General features: G+C 54.2%; 2 protein-coding genes across 5 annotated transcripts; both read left to right on the top strand.

The window, feature by feature from the left end:
• Positions 1–389: 389 nt before the first annotated feature.
• PRELP (proline and arginine rich end leucine rich repeat protein) lies at positions 390–13,932 on the top strand. Of its 2 annotated transcripts, none has more exons than XM_047841134.1 (3): positions 390–550; positions 7,863–8,842; positions 11,374–13,932. In XM_047841134.1, the coding sequence occupies exons 2-3, from the start codon at positions 7,879–7,881 to the stop codon at positions 11,547–11,549; spliced, it is 1,140 nt and encodes a 379-aa protein (XP_047697090.1). In that variant the 5' UTR covers positions 390–550; positions 7,863–7,878; the 3' UTR covers positions 11,550–13,932. The 2 variants fall into 2 exon arrangements, with proteins under 2 accessions (XP_047697090.1, XP_047697091.1); XM_047841135.1 differs by having other exon boundaries at positions 390–540.
• Positions 13,933–16,775: 2,843 nt separating this feature from the next.
• Positions 16,776–25,088, top strand: OPTC (opticin). Of its 3 annotated transcripts, XM_047841132.1 has the most exons (8): positions 16,776–17,076; positions 18,496–18,727; positions 19,459–19,597; positions 21,117–21,284; positions 22,176–22,378; positions 23,554–23,649; positions 24,092–24,289; positions 24,780–25,088. In XM_047841132.1, exons 1-7 carry the CDS (start codon positions 16,883–16,885, stop codon positions 24,260–24,262), a joined length of 1,203 nt encoding a protein of 400 aa, XP_047697088.1. In that variant the 5' UTR covers positions 16,776–16,882; the 3' UTR covers positions 24,263–24,289; positions 24,780–25,088. The 3 variants fall into 3 exon arrangements, 2 of the variants coding, with proteins under 2 accessions (XP_047697088.1, XP_047697089.1); XR_007148299.1 differs by lacking the exons at positions 24,092–24,289; positions 24,780–25,088 and adding an exon at positions 22,583–23,372 and having other exon boundaries at positions 23,554–23,621; XM_047841133.1 differs by lacking the exons at positions 23,554–23,649; positions 24,092–24,289; positions 24,780–25,088 and adding an exon at positions 22,583–23,531.
• The last annotated feature ends 518 nt before the right edge of the window (positions 25,089–25,606 follow it).

The following is a 25,606-nucleotide window of genomic DNA, read 5'->3' on the forward strand; positions in this document are numbered from 1 at the left end:
TGTTCGGAGGAGGCATGAAACAGGCTGGGGCTGGACCCAGCTATGCAGCTGTGGCCTGTACAGAGGTTGCTTTTCATGCCTGTTTCCTCTGTTCATTTGGCTTGTTTTCCAAACATGGGTCAAACAATCTCCCCCCCAGAAGCAGCAGCAACAGAAGGAAATGTTATTAAAAACGAGTCCGTTAGTGGGCATGGTGTGTGGATGAAGTCTTTGGGAGTTTTGGCTGCCAAATAAAGACTTTATTGTTGTCATTCCTCCTTTCCCAAGCTCCCTCCCTCCCTCCCTCCTTCCTCCTCCCTCCCTCCCCTCCCTCCTCCTTCTCCTCCCTCCCTGCAATCTGCCCATCCCTCCCCCTAACCTAACCTCCCCACCCCACTAGGATCTGGTAGAAGCAAAGTCAGGCAAACACAAGCGGGCAGGCACCACCGGGAGATCAGAACTTCTAGCTGGCTCTCTGCTGCCACAGCTCCACCGAAGGGTGGGGGAGGAAGAGGGGGAGCCTTGCCTGGGGAATAAACCCACAGCTCAGAGGAGAGGCAGGTGTGTGCAGGTAAGCCCAGTGGGGAGATGCGGGGGGGAAAGACCCCTTCCTCCAGCAGGTTTCCTCCTGCTCTGTCCAGCTGATGTTACTGATCTGGTCTCTACGTCCTCCTTGCCTCCTTCCTTCCTCCCACCTTTTTGCCTTTCAAATGAGCTCCAGTTAGCCTTCCCCATTTCTTCTGCGCCCTCCTCCACTACCTTCTCTCCCTCATTCCGTGCCTACGTATTTGCCTGATGCAAAAGTCACACCTTCTGGGCGCCGATGTCTGCCGTCGCACAGGGAGTTAGGCTGCACACAGTGTTCCTACACCTCAGGTGTTTCTATGGAAACCCGACTCTAGAACCCATTTCCTTGCACCTTTCGCATACTGTCACGGGCCACCACAGGCGCACACACGTCCCGGGGAGACCGCACTTTCCCTGCACACTCACGTCAATACACACACAATATGAAGGTGTCCTGTCCGTCCCCTCTCTGACTGCATCCGACGTGCAGAGCTAAACCACATAGTGACTGGGTGCCAGCGCACACACACACACACACACACACTCAGCCTCTGTCTCTCTCGGTCTCTCCGTCTTGTCTCTCACCCTCTCACATGCCTCCCCAGCTGTAAGAGCAAAGAGAAAGTGGGTCTCCCACTGAGATAGCAGAGCCAAAAGAAAATCATGTGTCCTGAGTGAGGCCGAGCAGGGAGGAGATGAACCAGGGCAGGCGCTGGAAGGGTTGCTTCGTTCTTTAGAAATGAATTGGGTAGGAGGAAGGAAAAAAAAGTGCCTTTCCAACTTGCACGGTGTCTTCCCAATAGCTCTGAGTTTCCCTCTCTGGTCCAAACCACTTGGCTTTTGGAAAGAAAGGGAAGAGAGCAACCCAGCTTCTAAGCCTTGGAGGTCCTACTTCCCAGCTCTGGGGACAGTTCATTGATTTTTTTTTTTTCCCTGTGGGCAGCCAGAGAAGATTTCTCTTTAAAGCAATTTCAAAATCATCCCAGCTTGGCGAGGGGTCCTTGTGGCAGAGGGCAAAAAGACGGTAATTCCTCCATCGGTCAGGGAGGGGGAGGTTGAAGTGGATAATCGAATGGGTCCCATTTCCTAGTAGGTTGGACCCCCTCCTCCACAACTCCCCCCACCTTATGCCTCTACAAAAGCAGAGAGAGTGCTGTCCCAGGACAGGTAGCGGTGGGCAGATCAGGGTTGCCAAATGTGGTCGATCTTCAAAATTACCTGTGGGGGAGGGGGAGCCTACTAAAAATATAGACCTATGGGATGGAACCCAGGAATCTACTGTTGTTTAATACTCGGGGGGATCCTGATGGTCAGCTAGGGTTTGAGCACCTGAATGAGGGGCCTGAGAGAGACCCATGCCTGGGCAGTGTTAGCTGGGCAGAAGGGCTGTGCAGTTTCCTGGACAAGGACCGGCGGTGGAGGACCTCCAGGGTGTCCTGAATGGGCCACCCTCTTCCGAGGAGTGGGAACGTGCACCTGAAGGGACAGGGAAGATCTGCTGTGGGCCTCTTCCTTGCAAGCTGCGGCAACCATATCATAGGGAACCTTCCAGAAAGAGAGTTCCCCCCAAAATAGCTCCAAAGAGCTTATGTGTCCTCTCACTTGCTAATCTGCTTGAGCACTGCACTGGGCCCTTCCCCATCCCTTCTAGATCCCCTCTCCTCCTGCCCAACAGCTGTCTGTTCCGATGTGCTCAGAGGATGGGCTGAACACCAAGCTCTGCACTCCCCCTTCACCTCCCCGGTGGGCAGCCCCACTTATGGGGCATGTGAAGGAAGCACATCAAGGCTGGAAGAGGCCACAAAAAGCCAGGTGCAAGAGGTTGGGAGGGGAAGTCATGGATCACAGGGGGCTCCAGGGCCTGCTAAAGAAGTGAGCCTGTACCTTACCTGGTCAGCATCCCTTCACCTGCTCTAGAAAGACTTCAGGTGGGGTTAGTGAATTGGAAAGACAAAGTGAACCTTCCCCCGGGCGGCTGGGGAGCTTCTACGGTCTCCAAATAGTTGATTCTAAGGCCCAAGTGTGGTCTCAAGGACCCCAAGGGAGGAGGTTGCTGGGTGTCTAAGAGCTGGGGGAAAGCCACCAGCCAGTACCCACCTGGGAGAATCCCTACCTTTGGGTAGAGGGCAGGGTTGCCCTCTGGCCAAGTTAAAGAGACCCCATTGCTTCGAAAAAATGTCAACAACAGCTTAACATTCACTGAGCACTCACTTTAAACACATTTACTTATTTAACCCTCAAAGCAATCTGCTAAGAAGGGGTTAATGTGCCCACGTTACAGATGAGGACACTGGAGGTTGGTAGAGGTGGGAGGTTTGCCCACGGTATCCAGCTGAGCAACCGAAGAGTTGCAGGGTTGAGACCCAGATCTAGATAGAAGTGCTGAAGGCATCAGACAGATTCTTCTAGGCTTTCTTCAGGGGGTGGAGATACCGGGAGAGGGAGGCAGAACGAAGGATACGAGGAGGCGACAGGCTGTCAGAGGAGGACCGTCATCCCGTCCCATTTTGTCCTTAGTCCCTTGGAATGGAAAACTTGCTCTTCTGGACTAGTGGCCTCAGACCAAAAAAACTTCATTGTGTTTACACTTTGCCTTGTGGTAGACGCTGGGGAGACAGATGGTCTCTCCATAATAGTGTTATATTTATTTTTAGTATTTGTTGATCTGTGGTTCATTTTAAAGTCGCTTATCACACTTGTTTCTGACAACAGCTGAGTGAGGAATAGAGGGATAGGGAAGACTTGTTATCTCCATTTTACAGATAAGGAAACTGAGGCTGAGGACAGGGCCACGTAGCTAAGTAGCAGAAGATGGGCTGAGAATTCACAAATCTCCCTCCCCAGCGCCCCAGTCAGGCTCCCATGTATTCTGATTCACCCCCAGCTGCATCAATAGTGTGTTGAATTCATCATGCCTCCACAGCCCTTTCCTTACCTGACGACCACACAAGTCCACACAGCCCTACTTGGAGGCCTTAAAAGGGGTACAGGCAGCCTGAGGCTGTCTCACTCCTCTGTTCACAAATGATCACCCGATTCTCTTGACTTCGTCCTTCTGGGCTTTGGAAAGAGAAAAGGGGAGGACAGCTTTCAAATGTCTGAGTTTAGAACGGAAAGAAGGAAGCGAAGAAAGAGGGTCATCCCAATGGGCACAGCCCTGGGGCAGGGGGCACCCCCATTCTCCGCGGCAGGGATGCTGGCTGGGTTAAGCCACGGAGGCTTAGGGGTGACCAGCTAGGCAGGAAATCTGACAAGAAAAAAAACTACCAATGAGTACAGTTGACCCTTAGAAAAACTCAAGGTTAGGGGTGCCAGTCTCTCCCCCGCCACTGCACAGTTGAAAATCGGCATATAACTTTTGATTCCCCCAAAACTTAACTACTGATAGCCTACTATTGACCAGGAGCTTCACCGATAACATCAACCAACAGTGGATAAACACATGCTTTGTATGCTGTATGTATTATATGCTGCATTCCGACGATGAAGTAAGCTAGAGAAAGGACCATGTTATTTTAAAACATCAGAAGGAAGAGAAAATACATTTACAGGGCCGTACATAGATATATTGAAAAACATCTGCGCATTAGCAGACCCGCGCAATCCAAACCCGTGTTGCTCAAGGGTCGACCGTAGCGTGGAGTAAACCTTCTTCTGTCAGGCCAACCTGACTTCCAGGCCGACCCCAATCCCACACTCTCCACGCAAAGCCAACTACCCTTAAACTTGCTCTTACTGACTTGGCAAACCCACGCGAACCTCAACCCAGCCCTGCCCTGCGTCTCAACGTTAGTCCTGGGTTTCAAGCCTTAAATGAATGAATTCAGGAGCTAGGTAGGGATGCGGGCTATCTCACTTTAAAAATCAGAGCTTCCCTAGAGAACCTACTCTTTTATAAACAAACAGATGAATATGTGAAACCCCTGCCCCTTGTAGAGATTTCAATGTTCTACGACATGCCTGCGTGTGTGTGATTTCATTTCATCCCCACACACATGAGGAGCCTGGGGCCTGGGGAGGAGGGTCCGAGCCAGAAGTCAAGCCCAGATCTCCAATACTTGGAACTGAAATTCCAAATGAGAACTCTCGTAGGAAATGTTTTTAACTGGAGAGAGTGAATGTTGGGCTGGGCTTTGCCCCCGTGAAGCAGCAGGTCTCTGAGAGCCCGTGCCCAGGACAGCGGGAGGTTAGTGCTTGTAGCTGGTTAACAGGCGCCCATTGACTAAGCAGTGAACACAGCCCAGCAGAACGCTGCGAAACGCCCAGAACGCTGGGGCGGTGTGCTTGCAAAAGCATACGAAATTTAAAAATCACGCACACTTATGACCCACCCTAAGGGAGTTTTTGATTGGACAGAAGGCTCTGGAAGGCAGGAACATAAGAAAGTGTGACTTCGGGCTTTGTTGGGGGTTGGGGGGGCGGGTTATGACTCCCCTGGAGTCTAGGGACCTCCACCCTGTCACACAGATTCGCTTTGGGGGACGTAAGACATCGCTGTGTATTGCCAGGGCAATGGCTGAGCTGTCGGGACCTCCCCCTCTGGACAGTTAGGCTCCAGCAGGAAGAGGCGTTGCCTAAAGAGAAAAGCCTTAGAAATGAGCTCTGTTTTCTCAAGAAAGAAGCATGGGCGCGTGCGCGCACGCACACACACACACACACACACACACACACACAGAGTGGTTGAGCCGTGGGGCTAAGAGAAGGGTTGCTGAACAGATCCATCCAGTGTTTCTCCACGGAACAGGCACAGAGAACTTTTCCTCTAAAACCTCCTAATGGCTCTGAGAAGAGCGATCTTTGCTGCAAGCTCTGGACCAGCTTTATTTGCATGACTCGGGGCCCAGTACCTGGTAGACGCTTTGGGTGACAAGGGCAAGGAGGGGAAATAGGGAGCCCCACGCAGCCAGTGCTGGGAAGCCTTTTGCCCATTTCCAGCTTCCAGGTAATTGGAAAATAAAGACGTGTCAAAACAAAAAGGGTCACGAAATTGGGGGCTTTAAAAAATGTTTGTTTTTAGCATACGGACCCTTGAACCACCCCCTTGAAATGCATATGACTGTGCTATTTTCAAGAAAAGCACAGGGCTAGTAAACTGTTAATTCATAAATCATCAGTCAATAAGGGGTACGGGCCCCGGCAGCAAGACTCAAGTTCAGTTTACAATGAATGTCTTCTCTTTCCAGTCCTTTGGGGACTGTTGGATCCTCAGCTGGAGCTAACGTCAAGAATCTAACTGTGGGGTTCTTTGTGGTAGGAGGCCCCGGGGAAATGGCCCCCGTGGACCCCCTTGGAGGAGCCTGCCTGGGGAGAGACCCCTCTGGACGGAGGTGGAGGGCAACAGAGGCTGCAGGGCAATCTCTTGCCTCCTTCCTGCTCATCTGTCTTCCCTCCCTCCCTCATTCCCTTCCTGTCCTCCTTCCTTCCCCCTCCCTTTACCCCCCTCCCATTCTCAGTGTACTATGTAAGGACAGGCACGCACGCACATGGCATGTGGACCATACACATAGGTGTATGGTACAGAGAGGGGAGCGTGTGTGTGTGTGTGTGTGTGTGTGTGTGTGAAAGGTGAAGGGAGACACCCTCCGCCCCTCAGGGTTGAGCTCTGCCCTCTCTCCCTCTCTCCTATTTCTTGTCACCCTCGGTGCCTCCTGAGCACCTGGCCCAGGACGAAGCAGCTGGTGCCAGGCTTCTATCATCTTCCTTTGAGCAAAGCCAGCAAGAAGCATGCAAGGGAGGAGTCTAAGCTGATGTGGGCTCAGAGGAAAGACAGCAAGAGGCCTGGAACCGATGCAGGGATCCCAGGGTCCAGATGCAGGTGGGGACACTCGGCAGCCCGCTCTTGCTCAGAGGACCCCAGCAAGCCTGTTCCCCGTGCCCCAGACCCCAGGAGGGGAGGGACAGACCACCGCGTTGTGAGGAATCAGCAAGGAGGGCCTGGGGAAGCAGTGTGGGAACTGGGACCCTGGCTGCAGACCAGAGGGGAGTGTCCTACGGCTGATGGCCCTGTGGAGGGGAGGGAACAGGAAACCCCTCCCTGCCCCCTTCGCAGCCAGGGGAGGGGAGGAAGCCCGTGGGAGCTGCCACTTTCTGTCTGCAGCCCGGGTCTATTGCTTTTTCTCCAGCTTAGGTCAACGCAAACCACGTGACTCCCTCTGAAGGGTCATCAGAGCCACTGGGAGCACAACCCCCAAATATCCTTCAGTGACCTACTCCGCTATGTCACAGAGGCTAGCGGGAAGTTCTTCTTCATATCCTGTCTCAAAACCACCAGCTCCAGTGGATATGGGGGCAGCAGTATCATGTCCGAAGAAATGAAAGTGATTTACCCACAGCTTTTGATCCCTTCCCTGTTTATTTTCATAGGAGCCTCCACATCTGGGGAGAAATTCTTGGTATGCCTCCTGCTGGCAAAGACCAGCGCTGAGCACAGGGGTAAGGAGTGAGCAGGGGCAGACACAAGATACAAGCGTGTCTACAGCACTTTCCTTCCTTTCCAGGACCTCCACGAGCCCTGCTCTGGAAGGCAGGAGACCTGGGTCTTTGTCCTGGGCTTGCTGTTAAACAGCTTCCTGCCCTTGCTTGGCACGCCGCTTCTTCCCTCCAGTGCTTAATTTTTGTAAACAGTGGAGTCTGGGCTTGATTGGTGGATTTCAAACCATTTTTAGCAACACAACTCTTCTTTCAAATACGCGCTTTGGCCAGTCCTCTATACATAACAGATTTGAAAACAAAGGGACTGCTCGGGTTGGCACGGGGGTGAGGTGGGGTGCCTCAGATCCGCCCACTCGGTCTCCCTCCCTTGGGGGTGCTCCACAGAAACAGAGGCACAGTTTGAACACCACTGGGTTACGGGATCTCTAAGGACGCTTCCAGATGGAACACTTAGGACTCTATGTTTCCTAACATCCCTCTTACAGGAACAAGGATGATTTTCTCTTGCTGCAGATAGGGAGACCGAGTGCTAGAGAGGTTAGGGTTAGGGTTAAGGTTAGGGGTTAGGGGTAGGTTAGGGTTAAGGTCTTCTCCAGCAAGCCCCAGAGCTCCCGATTCACAGCCAACGTGCTTTCTGTAAGGATGGCTCACCCTTGCCAGAGCAGGCTTAACATACTGAGCAGCTAGGCCTCTGGGCCAGGGGTCTGGACCCTCAAGCCCTTGTTATTTTCCCATCTGCTGGATACGGGCAAATGAAGAGTGCTTCTACAGGCCCCTCCCACAGCCCCCCTGGCACCCATCCTGGCCAACTCTAGCCACCAACACAGGGCCCCTGACTATGGAGGCCCAGATGGCTAATGATCTCATGTGTCTCCTCCCTGCAGGTACATCACCTGGATCATGAGGTCATCCCTCTGCTGGATCCTCCCACTTCTCCTCATCTTGGCCTCAGTGGCCCAAGGCCAGCTGACAAGACGCCCAAGACCTAGGCCCAGGCCCAGGCCCAGACCCAGGCCCACACCCGGCTTTGTTCAGCCCCATGAGCCATCAGAGCCTACAGACCTGCCCCCTCCCCTCCCACCAGGCCCTCCATCTATCTTCCCTGACTGCCCCCGGGAATGCTACTGCCCCTCTGACTTCCCTTCTGCCCTCTACTGTGACAGCCGCAACCTTCGAAAGGTCCCCGTCATCCCACCCCGCATCCATTACCTCTATCTCCAGAACAACTTCATAACTGAGCTCCCAGTGGAGTCCTTCCAGAACGCCACGGGCCTGAGGTGGATCAACCTGGATAACAACCGAATTCGCAAGATAGACCAGAAGGTACTGGAGAAACTACCCAGTCTGGTTTTCCTCTACATGGAGAAGAACCAGCTCGAAGAGGTGCCGTCAGCCCTGCCCCGGAACCTGGAGCAGCTGAGGCTGAGCCAGAACCAGATCTCCAGGATCCCACCCGGCGTCTTCAGCAAGCTAGAGAGCCTGCTGCTCCTGGATCTCCAACACAACAAGCTGAGTGATGGCGTCTTCAAGCCCGACACCTTCCAGGGCCTCAAGAACCTCATGCAACTCAACCTGGCCCACAACATCCTGAGAAAGATGCCACCCAAGGTCCCCGCGGCCATCCACCAGCTCTACCTGGACAGCAACAGGATCGAGACCATCCCTAATGGCTACTTCAAGGGCTTCCCCAACCTCGCCTTCATTCGCCTTAACTACAACAGGCTGTCAGACAGAGGGCTGCCCAAGAACTCCTTCAACATCTCCAATCTGCTGGTGCTCCACCTGTCCCACAACAAGATCAGCAGCGTGCCCGCCATCAGCAACAATCTGGAGCACCTGTACCTCAACAACAACAGCATAGAGAGTGAGTGGGGGTGGGGCAGGGCCGCGGCCACGGCCACAGCCAGGGAAGGGGAGGTTCTTGTTGCCTCAACCCTTTCTTGGGAGCACTGGGGGGGAGGAGGTGGAGCCAAAAAGCACCCCACTTGGCACTGGACTTCAAATCTTGACCGTGTCACTTACTATCTGTATGACCTTGAAGAGAGGGGTCAGCTCTACAGAAGTTTTCTCATCTGTAAAGTGAGAATGGGAATAGTACTTTCTGTCACAAAGTCGATATGAGGATTTGGTAGGTTAACATCACGTGCCTAGAGTACCACGCTTGGAGGGTAACAGCTTGTCTTCCTCTGTCCCTTCTCGTTAGCCCCAGCTCCTCTGCCCTCCGGATCTACAGGTGGTAGGGTTGACACGGAATAGAGTCATGGACATTCTCGTGAAAGCGGAACGGTGACATTTAAATGCCTGCCCTGAAATGTCCTGGGCCTGTCTGCCGCAGAAGCTGTGATAGCAAGACTAAAACGAGGTTTAGAAGAATCTCTTGAAGATGTACACAGACTGGCAGCCGCATACTCAGGATAGGCAGCTGGCAAAAAAAAAAAAAAGTGGCAGCCAGAGAAACATGTCAGTGTGAAGGCTCTTTCTGAATCTATCTGGAAGGCTGGACTATTTAGTCATAGAAGATAGTACATTTCAGGCAGAATTTGCCTCAGCTGCACTTCTAGGATCCTGGGCTTTGGATAAAAATCACAGCCCAGAAGAAGAGGCTGGAAGTCCCAGTTTTGCTTTGATCAAACATGTCAGGTCCGAGGAGAGCCATCAACAGAAAGCTTTAAGAACAAGGGAGAATCCCATCTGGTCCTTGAATAAAACCAGGCTACATCCATACCAGGAACGCAGCAGCTATGGGATGAAGGGGACCGAGGGAAAAGGGACGTAGCCCCGAAATCATATCAGCAATCCTTAGTTTCCGAGCCCAAGAATGAGAGGGAGATCGTTGAATTTCGACAATCTTGAAACAAATGAATGGGAGACCAGTCCCATTCACTCATCTGGAATAATTACAGAAAGTGGGGGAGGGCTTTCATTTTAAGTTTATTTATTTTGAGAGAGAAAGAGAGTAAACACAAGTGGGGGAGAGGCAGAGCGAGGGGGAGAGAGAGAATCCCAGGCAGGCTCATGAACCACGAGGTCACGGCCTGAGCCGAAGTCTGCCGCTCACCCGACTGAGCCACCCAGGTACCGCTAGGGGAGGGCTTTTTCAAAGGTTGCAAAAAAACAAATTCAGGAAAAGGGGAAACTCTAATTTTATCCTGCAGGTAGTAAGCTGATGGCATGCATTACCCCCAGAAAGCTAGACGGGTCGGGAAAACAGGCAGAAAGAATACTTCAATAAAGGGCTCACAGGTTTCGATCGGGTTATGGAAGAGCAGGCGGCTAGCAGATAACCAGCCTTTTGAGGCTGAAGTCCGAAAAATCACACCCCCTCCACAGGTACCCCTTACCCCCAGCCTGTCACCCATGTCGCTGACAGACAGGATGGGCGGGGTGAGCCCTGGGTCAGTGTGATAACCACGTTCTCAGCAATGATCTTAATGCTGCCACCTGCCCCGTCCTTTCCAGTGTGCAAAATGCCTTCACCGGCATTCTCTCATCGGAGGTGAGGGGCAGGTACCACTGTCCCCATTTCGCGGATTTGAACGAAATGTCAGGGTGGCAAGGTGACGGGCCAAAGTCACAGCGGTCATAGGAAGAAAACCCACGTCTGTCGGGGCTCTTTCTGCTACTCTGATGAGGAATTGAGAGGAAGAAGGAAACCAACATCAGCAACAATGATGCTGACCCCACAGATGATGATGAATGAAAGAGGCAAGGTTTAGGGAGATTAAGAAATTCATTTGGAAGGTGACATATCCGATGTCATCTGAGCAGAGGTGGAATCTCGTTTTCCATTGGAAAGCCAACCACAGCGTGGCCACTGCTTGCCTGCCCAGCTTATCGCCCTGGCGCATCTCATTGTGCCATTTACTACTCCCGGATGTCGGACGTCGCCGTGAGCTTTGCGGCCTCTGCAACTCTATCAGAATAGGTCACTCTATCAGAACACCATCCCCCAGGTCTCCACCTGCTGTGGTCCCACCCACGTGTGAAGGTCCAGCTCGCAGTTTACTTCCTCCAGGACTCTGCAGAGTGAATTTCCGCTAACAGTGGTTGATCGATTCTGACTTAGTTCGTTCTGCAAATGAATAGATTAAACCCATGCACCCAAGGTCACGGCTCCCCAAGGTCAGCCAATCCCAGAGAAGAGAACTCAATTTCTTTTTTATGTATTCTATTTTATTCTTTTTATTTTTGAGAGTGGGGGGAGGGGGTGGAGAGGGAGGGGCGGGGAGAGATGGACAGATCTGAAGCAGACTCCCCACGCTGACAGCGGCCAGCCCGGGGTTCTTATCCTCAGCTGTCCTTCCCCTCTTCCTTGCTCGTGTTTGCCTCCAGCCCCGTGTGTCCCAACCCCCCACCCACCTCGCTGGCTGACTTCTCTCCCTTCTTCCTCCACAGAGATCAATGGGACCCAGATTTGCCCCAACAATCTAGTCGCCTTCCATGACTTCTCCTCGGATCTGGAGAACGTGCCACACCTGCGCTACCTGAGGCTGGACGGGAACCACCTGAAGCCGCCCATCCCACTGGACCTCATGATGTGCTTCCGCCTGCTGCAATCCGTGGTCATTTAGGCCTTACGCTGCCCCTGGGTCTCCTCTGAGCGCACTTGAATGCTAGTGGCCCACGTGCCGGTGCCCACCATTCGTTTTCTCTTTGTTTCTTGCTCCCAGCTTTGCCTTTCTCGTCCCACCTTCCTGAGGCAGGGCCTAGCCAACACACGCCGCTGCACCGGCGGCTTCTAGAGCAAGACGCCTAAGGGCTAGATGGGGTTCACCCCGCTCACAGACACCCACAGCACACCCAAACCTCTAGCCCCAGGAGCTAAAGACTTCACATCCTCTTCTGTCCTCCTCCTCCCTGTCACTGCTGGGTAAGTCCGGGCCACGGACTGACGGCGGAACTTGGTCCTGGCCAAAGCAAGCCGAAGACGGTCGGGAGGAGCCCAGAGGTGAGGTTCGGCAAGTCCTGCTGGAGACGCCGCCATGATGGACAGCTCCGGCCCCAGAAGGCCCCTTAGCCAAGGATCCCGCCTTCTAACACTGCCACCCCACCTCCCTGCCCACTGGCACCACACACATCGTGCTGGCTCTTTACCGCCTGTGTTCTCCGGCAAGGAAATGCAAGGGAATGGCCAAAGGAGGGCAGAGGGTCGGGGTTCCTGCAAGGATCCACATCTGGCAGTCTCTTCACAGGGATAGCTGGGGCTCTCCTCAGCACACACCCTTCTGGCCAGGGCTCGCTCTTTCCAGAGGAAGGACAGGGAGGAACAGCCCAGGAAAGTAGCTTTAAGAACTAGGTATCGGCCAGCGGGGGGGGGGGGGGGGGGGGGGGGGGGGGGGGAGGGAGTCAAGAGCCCTGGGGTTGGGCCCTTGTGGGTGCAGATGGTCCCACAGCCCCTTGCCCATCTAGACATGAGGCTAGGCCTCAGGCAACACAGTGTCCACGGGGAAGGGTGCAGAGCCACTAGCCCTGCCCCGCCATCTGTTCTCAATCAGTGTGGACGGCCCAAGCCTCTCCAAAGCCCGGAAGCAGTTCATGAGAAAGTGTTCTGGGAGAGGCGGAGCACCTGGAAATCTCCCAGAAGCCTCCTCCACAAGTTCAAATTGGCTTCCCCCTCTAAGGCAGACGCATCAGTGACACCTGGTGGCTGGTACAGGTCACAGCTGGCTCCCGTCTTCCCCCTCGCCTCTCTCTGGGGTGGTTTCACGAAGTCAAGGAGCCGGCCTCAGGTTCCAACTTGAAGAGCCAGGGGGGAAGTGCACAGTCTCCCTCTCCTCTGGGATGCAAAGGGCGCGAAGGTACAGAGGCCTTGAGGCCAGGGGCTGATTCCTATCGTGGGTGAGCACAAGTGGGAACCTTCAGGAACGCAGGTGAGGACATGGCTCGTTCCTGTTTGCTGTCTGACCTTGCCGGCCCCTTCTGCCCTCAGTCCCCACATCTGTGCGCCGAGGCCTCTCCAGCATTCATGCTCTAGTCTGCAGCTCCACTCTTTAAACCATGCTCCAATTATCTAATATTATCCCTTTCCCTTGCAGTAAATTATTCCATACCTGGACTGTCTCTCCCCTCACAGTCCCCCACCCTCCCTGCCTGGGCCAAGTGAGGGGCTTGACCGGCCTCCAAGCAGAGCCTGGGCCCCACAGGACCTGCTCCCATCCTCTGTCCCTTCCGCCCTCCAGGGGACGCGGCCCCTCTACAGCTCTCTAGTGTATATGTTGGTGGAGGTGAATGTTCTAGAAATAAGTAAGACACCGTGCCCACCCAGTTCCAGAGATGTTTCAGAAATTGGATCAAGCCGGGTCCTTAACTTCAAGAAATTCCCATTGTACTTGATCTCGTCTTTCTTGCTCATTTACGGAAAACGGGGCCCATTTCATCATAGCCTCCCCCCGCCGTGCCCCCCACCCCTGCTGTGCTCCCATGTAACTGCCTCATTCTTCCTAGCGGCAGCTGGTTTCTCCAAGGCTCCTGCTTGAAGTCAGTATATCACTGTGGCTATAAGCAAGCTCGTGCTAAGCCTGGATAAGCCCCCCTTCTGCACCTTCACACCTTGCAAACCTCAGCCCCTCTCATGGGGCCCTCAGGGGGAGCACAGCTCCTGTGGTTCCCCTGAGGGCAGGGGTCCTTTCTGGCCCTGCAAACCTAAACTGTTTCGCTCCAGCAGCAACACAATCGGCATCATCCCATCGGCCCGTCTAGATTAAGTCTGCTTCCTCCGTTGCTCCCTGCAGCTGTAAGCCAGAAGGGATTTCCCTAGGATTTGAGGAAGCCCCTCCTCCACACACAAGTTCATTCTTTCAGTGCCATTGACATCTACGCGTCCAGGTGTGTAAGTAGGTGTGTAGGTTACTCTACATAGATCTGTTCTTTCTCCAAAACCATGTTAACTTTGTGAAACAACTTCTACATCCCAACACGCTTCACAGCAGAGGAAATAAAGCGATATGAAAAATATCCTGCTTGAACTTGACAGTGTGAACACGTCAAGAGCGCCTTGGAGCTATCTTGCCACCCTTCTCCTCCCGCCGCCCACCCCTTACCTGCTCTAAGGAGATGATGGGTGGAGAAAGGATCTGATTCCTAAGAAACTCTGAGAAAACCGTTCCAACGCCTTTTCTCGGCAAATTTCTCCCCAACTCACGACGGTCAGAAAACACGATTCCTAAAGGCAGATCGGCAGTCTGAGAGTTACATTTGAAGCCCAAAGGCTTGGATTCTTTCAACCCGCAGATATCAAATTGTTGGGGGTCTCCCACGGGCTCGTTACTGAGCCAGATACCGAAAGACACAAAACAGTCACCGTTCCTGACCAAGGAAAACTTCCGGTTTAGTTGCGGAGATGTAGTTAACAAACACGGAAGAGTGGCAAAGCTATATCAAGGGCCGAGAAGAGAGATTCTACAGGCCACACAGAAGGGCAAGAACTGGGTGCCCAGAAATCTGCCTTCAGATAGAAGGTCGATTTCAGAAGTGGGCTCGGGATCCTCCCGGCCTACACCATTTTCTTTAGGCCGAAAGCTGCCAGGTAACTGCCTCACCCCTTAATACCTGCTTTAGTTCAGTGGACATCGACTATGTGCAAGGTTCCCGGCTCAGAATTAAGGGTAGGCCATATCCTTGTCCATGCCCTTGAGGACTTCTTAGCTTGGTAAAGGGGGAAATCCTTGGAGTAATTCCATGTCCTAAGTGTTCGTAGCAAGGCAGAGTACAAAGAGCATGGTGGGGAGGGCCTCTACCCCTGTGGAGGGACGCCAGAAGGACTCCTATCTTTTGAGCTGGATCTTAAGGGAGGAATCAGATTTTGCGCGGTGGGGGAAAGGGCGAGGGGGAATCACATAACCAGGAGAGAAAAGCCAAAAGGTAGGAAGGCATGGAGTATATAAAACCTGCAGTGTGTGTGTGTGTGTGTGTGTGTGTGTGTGTGTGTGCGCGCGCGCCCGAGAAAGGAAGAGGAATGTGTTTAGGGTCACAGAGTGGCCTGCCTCAGCAGGGAATATATACACGTTGTCCAAAAAAGCAGGAGGGTTCCTGAAATTTCCACCCCCGCCCATGCAAGGGGCAGCAACGGGGTCAACTGGCCAGAGTCCTGTCCCCGCTGCCTGCCACCTCCTTTCCATCAGCATGCCTTGTGCTTCTCCTAATGAGACATGGGGATTAGAAGGGCCTCTGCACCGCCCTCCCCGTGTGCCACTACCGTGTGACGGTGAGCGGGCTCCCACGGGTCACACACATGCACGGAAACTAGAGCGTGTGGAGGGAGAGCTTGTAAAAGCGGGACCGGAAGCTGGGACGGGGTCTGGGATGGGACTCCTGAGTCCGAAGGGGGCTCTTTGCCGGGATGTGGGGGAGCCGGCGCATGCGCCCTAGGAGACTGGCTCAGGCTGCGGGGCCTCGCCGCCGCCTCCTCCGAGTTGGCAGAGCGTGTGGGAGGAACAGTCGCGGGCCAGAGCCGTCACGGAGAAAGTGGGGAGGGAGAGTGGGAGCAGGCGGCAAGGGGAATGAATGAACATTCGCATTTGCCTTGCTTGCAGGGAATTAATGGCGTGGGATGGGGGGGGGGGGGCAGAGCCCAGCCTGACTGGGGTCTGGGGTGGGGGAGGGTTAGTCTCCGCTTGCAAAGCTGTGGAGAGAAAGTGGGGGAGGACAGCATGCCAAATGTGCCATCTGCTTCCTGGGCACCCTGCTGGCTCCAGGGCTATCTCTCCCTCCACCAGCAGAGCCCCCGTTGGTGACTCTCTCCAGATGGTGGGCTACCGGGGCCACAGGAACATGCGTATCTTCGGTGACCGGGTCCTCGGGCTGGAGGATGCCTCCTCCACACCAGCTGGTGCCCGGGAACATTGCAGGCCAAGCACTGGCCCTTGGGCCAGGCTCTTCGATCTGCCCCTTCACCTGGTATGCCAGGGCAGAGATGCGTCCTGCCAAGGCCATCTGTTCTGAGGGCATCGAGGCACATGATCTCAGAACTGGGGTGGGGGGTGGGGGATGAGGTGACAAGAGGCAGGGTCATATGAACAAACGACAACTCTCTGGCCCGAGAGTCAGAAATCTAAGCCCTGGTCCTGGCTCGGTGTGACCTTGGGTAAGTCACTGCACCCAGCTGGACCTCGGTTTCTTATCTGTTGGGTAAGTGGTTTGGACTAGATGATCGTCGGGGAGCTTCACAGCCAGGAGTCAGTATGTGGTCGGTGGGAGGGAGTAGGGAGCAAGGGGCAGCAAGGAAGAACCCCCCACCCCCAGGCAAGCACGCAGGCTGGCAGAATACGGGGGAACCCCTTAGCCTGAGGCACCAAGGAAAAGAGCATCTCTCCTGATACATACATCTTTGGTGGGGGGTGGGGGTGGGGGGAGAGGATTCTTCTCGGCCCCCTGAGGACCCCACACAATGCCTCCTGGTGTTCATGATCAGGAATTCCTTTCTAGGGTCCACCCTCAGTGGACTGAGAGAATTCCTTGTGTCCTCCTTGCCGTCATCATTGTCATCATCACTGGAGAACTTGAAGCCGGGTCTTCAAATCCTGCCCCAACCCCGTTCACCTTCTCTTTGAACTGCCTCCCTCTGGTGACTTTTGGGCAGTTACGGCCCCATGTTGGGGCTCCAGGTGGTGGATGGTGGTGTGGTCAAGAGTGCCTTAACTCAGCCTCTTTGAATCTTCGGGTTCCATCTGGAAAAAAGCAAGAAAGTCAAGCCCCATCCCTCTGAATGCTCCCCCCACCTGCTGTCTGTTCCCTTAGGGAGTCGGAACTGCCAGCCCCCTCAGAGCGGCCTGGAAAGGAGAAAAGCAGCAGACAAAGAGGAGAGAAGAGAGTGGGAGGTGGGGGGGGGGGGCGGTACATGTGGGGGTGGCAGTGGAGGAGGTAGAGGGAGAGAGAGAAATTCCCAGCCACCGAGCAAAGGAATAGGATGGGGGACCCGCTGAGCAAAGAGAAGGGGGAACAGCTGGACACCAGCAAGAAGAGAAGTCTGATTGGCCACACGCTGGCCTCAGCCAGCACCCCGCTGTCTACCCTGGCCCACTGCAGACGACCTTTCCAGCAGAGTCCCTACTTCTCCGGAGGCTGTGAGGCTCTGTTCCTTCGGAAACAGCATTGTGTGGGGTAAGGTTCAAGGTTTGAGGTGAGATTGGTGTGCAAATGAGGGGCTGTGGTGCAGGCTGGGAGGGACTGGGTGGGGGGCAGGGGGATGGAGGGAGTCGCAGCCTCTGGGCAAGAGAAGTTGGAAGGGGCTGCTGGGCGCTGGGGTTTCGGGGGGCAAAAGCTCTGATGAAAAAATCATTCTTGCCACTGCAGAGGGCTTACCCTGGGCCCAGCTGAAATGCACAAAGGAGACAAACGTGCTAGACATTTCTGCAGCTGCACTATCAGAAACACGCCGGCTCCCTCACACCCGCACCACACACATTCCTTGACCCGTCTGTGCCTCTGTGCAGGAACTCGCGCAGACGTTTCTGCTTACGTGCTCATCACGCACGCACGTAATCACTGGTGCACACACGCAGACATCTAGGGAACTCTCTAGATGTGTACATGCCCCCCCCCACTACATGCAAAGAACACTTTCTGTTCCTGTGATCATTTGTTTCTAAAAAGCTGTATTGAGGGGTGCCCCCGGGGAGGCTCAGTCGGATGAGCTTCCGACTTCGACTTCGGCTCAGGTCATGATCTCACAGTTCTCGAGGTCGAGCTCACTGCTGTCAGCGGGGAGCCTGCTTCGGGTCCCCTGTCCCCCCTTTCTCTCTGCTCCGCCACCACTTAGGTTCTCTCTCTTTCTCTGCAAACAAGTAAACGTTTTTTTTTTTTTAAAGCTGCATTAAAAAAAAAAGCTGCATTTAGGAAGTATATTTTATAACTAACGTTCTTTTTACGTTATATGTCAGTTTTGAAAAGCATGAACTCTGAGCGTGCTAGGTGTGCCTTGGTTATTTCTGCACCTCCAGAGAGGAGTCCAGTGCCCAGAACATAACAGACACCCCATAAATGTTTGTTGAGCAAATGTGTGATGGATGCATAATCTTTTAAAAAGCCGCAAGGCTCCTTGATGATGAGATTTCTCTAAACCTAGCTTGGTGACTAATGATGGTACTCTGCGCGTGTGGTCGTTAGGACATTTGTATAAATGCACGAGTGTATGCCTAATTAGTAGGGAGGTGTGCAGAGAGGGAGCCTTGCATGAGATGAGTAAACCAGCCTTTGCCAGGTGTCTACACGTGACTGTGTGAGCGAAACTCAGCGTGTGTGAGAGCCCACAGGCACTGAAGTTGGGTGGCGGTGGGAGGGGCTGGCAGGAGAAGCCCCCTAGACAGAGCCCCAGCCGTTAGGTGGCTTGCACACGCAATAGATGCACTGAGTGTATAACGACATGGAGTCGGCAAGTGTCGGGGTGGGAAGTGAGTCGTTCCCACAAAGCCCGAGAGAACCCTGCCTCTTCGACGGCTGCCCCTCCTCCTGCCCGTCCCCCAGGACTGGGCTCCGACGTGATTTAACCTCCTCCTCATTTCTGCTGCCACTTCCTCCCAGGGTCCCTATGAAGCTCCTGGCTTTCCAGATCCTGCTGGTCCTGGTGCTGCTAAAAGCAGGGACAGCTTCTCCCCCAAAGGGGAGGAAGAGGAGAGACCCGACGAACGAGGAAGGAGATTCTTACACGGTCCTGAATCTGGGGAACTACGTCCCTGACCTGGACAACTACGATGAGGTCATTGACCTGAGCGACTATGAAGGGCTCATGGACTATGGGGACCAGCTCCCTGAGGTAAGGAGCACACGGCAGACCAACTGTGTTCCCTGTAGGAACTGGGTGTCAGGGGCCTGGCCCCTCTCCAGCTGCCCACAGTGCAGGCATCTCAAGCCTCCACGTCTTTCTCCAGGAGGTGGAAATTCTTGTCCCTCCGTAGGAACTTACCACGTAGATAATGCTAAGAAAGAGGACAGCAAAAGTTCAGTTTCTTTGTCGGCTTCTAGTAAACTTGACGGGATCCCCCATAGAAGTCATACATCTGTAGCGCCTGCCGTCACATAAGACCATAAGCCACGTCTCACTGGGTGGGAGTCAGCGATGTCTTCATATTCTCTCTAGAAAAAGAAGCTCCAAACCCCATCTGCTCTGTCTTCTAGTCTGAAGTTCTTTCTCAGCACTTCCTGGCCTTTGCAGGGGCTGATCTGAAGCCCGCACCCGTTGGCTGCGTGAGCTCAGTCAGTGCTGAGCAAGAGGAAGCATGGCGGCCTGGGCGATCCAGAGATATGGATTCCAGCTCTGGACAGCTTGGCCACCAGCCGCCTCCTTGATCCCTGGTGCTCTCCTCTCTGGGCCCATTTCCTCCTCCATGTAAGGAAGATACTGGACCAGATGCTCTTTAAGAAGTTCCCTTCCTCCCTCCCCCTTTTCTCCACAGTGACTCTTTGTAAGTTTGAAATTGGTCACTGAGGTCCCCAGAGTCCAAAGCCAATAACTGGCCTACTGTGTGCTACGTGCTCTGTCTCCAGGTCAAAGCAGGGTCCAGCCTGGGTCCTCCAACCAGGATCGGTTCCACTCAGAGCACGGTGAATCCAAGGACACTCTCGTCCAAGCCCACCATGACCAAGCCTACTATGCTGGGCCTCCCAGGCTCCCCAAGCAGCCACGGTGAGTTCACAGTCACAGGTCTCAGTATGCATAGGTCATGGGCCATGTAGCCATGACCCAGCCCTGGGGCTACTACAGTAAAGTGCGGTTGGGGTAGGGAGGGAAGGGTCGGGAGCTAACCTTTACTGTAAGGGAGAGTTAAAAGCTAACCTTTACTGTAACCTTTACTGTAAGCTGTCCCTACTGCTTTTTGCTGGATAGGAGGCCAAAAGAAAAAAAAAAGAAAAAGAAAAAGAAAAAAGAAAAGCAAGAACTCCACTCTTCCTAGCAAAGCCACCCTACCTTAATTAACAGCATCACTAGGGGAGCGGGTTGAGTGGTAATTAGATTAGAGACAATTAAAAGCCTGTAGAGGAGAATAAATAACTTTGTGGCTGTCACTTGGCATGGGGGCAGATGAAGCAGTCATACTGCTTTTCGGCTCTAAATTCCCCCTTAGCAGCTCTCTTCCCCTCCCTGATGCCCTCCTGGAGACTGGGACACCGGCACATCTGACAATGAGGGGTTGGCACTCTTTGGGGATCAAACTGACGCAGAGGAGGGATGCAGTTAATTCCTGACTTGCTTGTCCCTGGTTCCTGTTCTCCTGAGATATTTGCCTTGGATGGATCTAGCGTATCCGGGCATCCGTAGGAACCCATGACCTCTCGGAGCTGTAGAACCCCGGGCTTAAAAAGACCATAAAAGGCCTCGGCTTGATCTGCCATTCAAGGCCTTGGGCTAAGGTGGGCCCTGAGGTCCTCTCGGCTCTACCCATAGTGGTCACTGCCTGCAAAGAAAAGCTGCCTCTTAATCTTGGGGCTGTGTCCCTGCTAACAGATTTCGCCCTTGAGTTGGATGAGCGGTGGCCTCCCGTAATCTCTTGTAGTGGCAAGTAACAGAAACTACCTGAACCAGTCAGTTGTATGAGCCAGCAAAGCCGTCCCAACTTTTCAAAGCCAGTTTGGGCTTGAAGGCCTGACTTATGTCTAATGACCACCGGTCATGGCATGAGAACAGGAGAGAGCTATTTCCTGGGATGCTGACACCATAAGAATGGGAAATGAATCCTAGGCAAGCACTGTCCACTCCGTCGTGGCTTCATTCTGCTTCTCGGAGCCAGACGGAACGTGTCTAACTCCTCGCCCACAAGGCAGATGGCAGGACCAGCAACCATTAGCCATTTCGCCTAGTTCTGCCTTTAGTTTATCTTCATTGTGCCTTTGGGGACCAGAGAGGAGCCCCTATGGAAAAAAGACCAATGGATGTCCTAGAAACACCCACACAGGCCCGGGAAAACCTGCATCGGATTGGGGCCTGAAAAGAGGACCAGTGGGCCGAGACTGGGTGACAACTGGGTGAGGATCTGCTCCTCTTGGGTTGGGGGCTGAGGGCCGGGTCGGGGGCAGCCCACGGCACTGCCTCAGCGCATTGCGACATTGAGTTCTAGCCGTGGCTCAGACACTCCCTGGGGCAAGGGCCACTGGTTCCGGAGGCTGAAGACAGTCTGAGAAGGGTCTCCCTGTGTTCTGCCTTGCAGCTGAGCCAGGCCTGCCTACCTGTCTGGTATGCGTGTGCCTTGGTTCCTCCGTGTACTGTGACGATGCTGACCTGGAGAGCATCCCGCCTCTCCCCAAGACAACCACTTACCTGTACGCCCGCTTCAACCGCATCAGCCGGATCCGAGCTGGAGACTTCAAAGGCCTGAGTATGTAATGCTCTGGCACAGGAGGAGGGCAGGACTGGCGGAGGGAAGCCCACGGGCCCTCCGCCTGGGCACCAGCCACACGAGCTGTCACACAGCATCCCACCTGTGTTAGCCTTTCCCTGTTAGTTTTCAGTCTCCCCAGCTACCAAATGGAAATAGCCCCAAGTCTCCCTGATTCCTTTCCTTGAAGATGTTGGATAACAGAAGTGACCCGCCCACCTTTGTTCTCCCCAAAACTCTGGAAAGCGAGGAAGGGGAAGATAGGATCAGGCCTCCATTTTCAGGATTCCCAGCCACTACAGCTCTGTGCCCTCCTGGCCTCTGGACAAGACCAGGCTACGTCGACTCTCCACAGCACTGACGCCATTTATCCATTTTTTGTTTGTCGTGTTTTCCTTATGCCTTATACCTATTCCTATTCCTATTCCTATTCCTATTCCTAACATTCCCAAGGCATGTTATTCCTATGCCTTATACCCTGCCTCAGATAGGAAACCTGGGCTCAAATCCAGATGCTACCACTAAATCCCATAGCCTTCCGGGCCATGGCGTCCTTTTGCGTCAACTAATGGTGAAGAGTGGGGGTGGGATGGGTCTAAGGATTGGTGGGCCTATTGGGTCTTGCCCTACAAAGGTTTCTACCAAACCCATATCCATGGGCCGCCACCACACAGGACAGAACTCCATGAGAAAGTATGGCCGAATCTGAGGGCTTTCCCAGGGGGCCCTGGTTTATCACGTCATTTCTTCTGGCTTGGACCTCACACGGGTGGAGAACTGGCTGGCATTGCCTATCTTTAAAAGGATGGGGCAGGGTACAGGTAGGTCCAGCAAGGGCCAGGAAGGATAGCGCATCTCGTGACTTTCTGTATTCTCCCCCATACCCCATAGCAAAACTGAAGAAGATCGACCTTTCCAGCAATTCCATCTCCTCCATTGATGATGATGCCCTCCGCCTGCTGCCTGCCCTGCGGGACCTGATCCTCCCAGAGAACCAGCTGGCGGCTCTGCCCATGCTGCCCGCTGGCATCGAGGTCCTGGACGTCCGCCTGAACCGGCTCCAGAGCTCCGGAATACAGCCCGAAGCCTTCAGGGTGAGCCAGGGCCTAAAGTCCTCCATTTACCACTTGCCACGCATGCCCACAACCACACACACACACACACACACACACACACACACAACCTTGCCCTCATGGGATGTCCCTGCTCCAACACTATCCTGGGTATGAAAATCAAACCCCATTTTCTTCATCTGTTCCCATTTATTAAACTTTTTTTTTTTTTTTTTTGGTTTCAAGAAACTGATTCTGACTCCAGAGGAGGGTGTCTTACGACACGCCATCCCAAGAACTTCCAGGAAAAGGAAATGCAGGCCTCATGGGCTTGTTACTGGAAATGGGGGAGGGGGGTTGGCACCAGAAATGAGAGTCAGCAGCTCTTCCTCCGCCTCTTCCAGCACATGGCCTCTCGGCACGTCTGTCCCATTCACCTCTCGGCACCCGCAGCACCTACGCCCCTAAAACCTAGGCTGTGCTGTGACTTGCGATCGTGCTGGCTCCAACCCTAACCCTACCTAAAATTTGGAAAAAAGTGGGCTTTGGAAAAAAGCCCACTACTAACTGATTTTCTCTGACCAAGTGCTTGCAAGAGCATCCATCCATCTGATGGATCTCTGGCTGGCCACTCGTGCTGGAAAGGGCTAAACCCGAGGCACAAACGTGGCCCCTGCGACTGCTCCCTCAACGGGGCTCTGAGAGCTCCAGGAGTGGTGCCAGGGAGGCCGCGAGGAGGGGCTCACGCCCAGCTCTGCCACACGCACCCGCTCAGCCTGCCTCACGTGTGCTTGCGGCTCTCACTCTGCCTCTCCAGACGTTTCCAGAACATTCTCTTCACAGCCACTCCAGGACCAGATTTGGAGACTTCTCATTTGGGAAAAGTTGAGGCTGAACTGGGATGGCCCCTTGACCTCCCTCCCACCCCGTCCGCGCCCCCTCTCCCCTGCCTACCCCTCGCTGCTCCTCATTACCAGCTCCGGCAGGCTCCCCCAGCTGCCAGACCTCAATGACAGCAGCTCTCCTGCTGCCCCTGGTGAGAGTTAGTGCCTGTGAGCTCCCGAGAGACTGGGCATCCCATCAGCACCCAGGCCCGAGCCTGACACGTGGCTAAGGCTCAGGAGGCCCTCAGTGAACACTGGGGCCCCGCTGGTCACCTGTCACTGCCAGGTCCCACGACCCCTGCCAGCCTCCCATGCCCTCTGCCTCCTCCCCAGGGGCTAGAGAAGCTGCAGTTCCTCTACCTGGCTGACAACTTGCTGGACTCCATCCCCGGGCCCCTGCCCCCCAGCCTGCGCTCACTGCACCTGCAGGTAAGCAGCCTCCCCAAGACCAAGAGCATTGCAGAGAGCCCAGGGGCATCCTGAGAATGCGGTGGGGTCTCCTTCCCAGGGAGCTTACTGGAGGCTTGGAGCCGAGGTCTTGCCCAGGCCATCGCCCACAGCCTCGGCGCGACTGCCTTCTTTTCCTTCCGAAGATGCTTCCTGTCCCTCAGCATCCTTCACCCCACCTCACCGGCAGCTGGTTCCTTCCTCTGTCTCCTCCTCCTCCTCCTCCCTCTCTGCTCTCCACATCCATCCTCCACGGGCCTTCTCTCCTCACCCCTTGCTGCGTGGCCTCGGCCTCATGTGCCTCGGTTTCTCCACTCCCAAGAGGGGAGCTGGTGGGGAGAGCGGATTGATCCGTGCCTTCGGCGCTGCCTGGGGGCAGACTCTCCAGGGGGAGGTTTGGCAGCTGTCAATGTGTTCTTTCCAGAATAACATGATAGAGACCATGCAGAAAGACGCCTTCTGTGACACTGAGGAGCACAAACACAGCCGGAGGCGGCTGGAAGACATCCGCCTAGACGGCAATCCCATCAACCTGGGCTTCTTCCCCAGCGCCTACTTCTGCCTGCCTCGCCTCCCCACCGGCCGCTGCTGCTAACTCACCGCTCCCCGTGCGGCGGGAAGGGTGCGGGCCTCGCCTCCACGCAGTGGTCTGTCATCCAGGCCGGAATCGGCCCCCTGATCCAGTTGCAAAACTCACCCCCCGCCCCCTGCCCCCATGGGCTGCACATGCGCATGCACACACACACGCACACACACACACATGCACGCACACATAGATACACAGACACACATACAACAGATACACAGACACACACACATACACACATACACACAGACATATAGACGTGCGTGCGGGAACATAGACATACACACAGACACACGGACACGCACGCAGGCACACGCACACAGACACGCACACACACACATGCATGCACACAGACACGCACACACACACATACACACAGACATATAGACGTGCACGCGGAAACACAGACATACACACAGACACACGTGCACACACGCGGGCACACGCACACAGACACGCACACAGACACACACGCGAAAGCGTCCCGCAGTAGCCAAATTTGCATTTTCTCATTCTCTTTCCTTAGCACCTTATGGCTCCTGACTCAGAAAATAGCAGCGTCTGGAGCAAAGCTCACTCCCATATTCGCCATCCGTCCTACCCACACAGAATGCCGGGAAGTCATGTACGAGGAAGAGGAGGAGGAGGAGAAAAAGAAGGGGGAAGTGGGAGAAGCAATGACATGCGGGAGCCAGCTCTTACTACGAGGCTTACAGAACCAATTATTACACTGCCCAGACTTTCGTAAGCCAGTGGCTGAACAGGGCTTTTAGGATTACAAGCTCGCATTTAGATATATGATGTTGAAAGCACATGTAATAAATACTCAAACTCATGACTTCCCAATTATTTTACTAGTAACCAATAAGTTCTTGAACTTACTCGCATCCGTGATGTAGTATACAGTGACGGGCCCCTGAGTGCTTGTTTTTCCCGACAACACTTTCAAGTGACATCACATTGGTAGTTTGAAATCGGCCACGGTGAGAGAAGTTCTACCATGGAAATCAATGCTACACATCGGGATTCTCTGAGAGAGAGAGAGAGAGAGATGGTTGTTAAACATTTGCCAGCTCACCACTGAGGACAGAATAGCTATTTCGCCCACCAGGGTAGGGTAGGGTTTCTATGAGGCTTTCTTTTCTTACTCTTCCTAGGCCAAGGGCTTCCTGTTAGATTTGGAGGGAGACATTCATAAGGATGGAGACTAGGGGCGCCTGGGTGGCTCAGTCGGTGGAGCGTCCGACGTCGGCTCAGGTCACGATCTCGCGGTTCGTGAGTTCGAGCCCCGCGTCGGGCTCTGTGCTGACGGCTCAGAACCCGGAGCCTCTTTGGATTCTGTGTCTCCCTCTC

This window comes from Prionailurus viverrinus, chromosome F1 (assembly GCF_022837055.1).
Source record: "Prionailurus viverrinus isolate Anna chromosome F1, UM_Priviv_1.0, whole genome shotgun sequence".
Lineage (NCBI taxonomy): Eukaryota > Metazoa > Chordata > Mammalia > Carnivora > Felidae > Prionailurus > Prionailurus viverrinus.

What these genes read in the sequence shown, in the direction of transcription:
- OPTC (XM_047841132.1), top strand. Translation starts at nt 16,883, where the DNA reads ATGGGGGACCCGCTGAGCAAAGAGAAGGGGGAACAGCTGGACACCAGC. An exon ending in ATGGGGACCAGCTCCCTGAG is followed by an intron (nt 18,728 to 19,458) that starts GTAAGGAGCACA and finishes CTCTGTCTCCAG; the next exon opens with GTCAAAGCAGGGTCCAGCCT. An exon ending in TGGAGACTTCAAAGGCCTGA is followed by an intron (nt 21,285 to 22,175) that starts GTATGTAATGCT and finishes CATACCCCATAG; the next exon opens with CAAAACTGAAGAAGATCGAC.
- PRELP (XM_047841134.1), top strand. Translation starts at nt 7,879, where the DNA reads ATGAGGTCATCCCTCTGCTGGATCCTCCCACTTCTCCTCATCTTGGCC. An exon ending in CAACAACAACAGCATAGAGA is followed by an intron (nt 8,843 to 11,373) that starts GTGAGTGGGGGT and finishes CTTCCTCCACAG; the next exon opens with AGATCAATGGGACCCAGATT.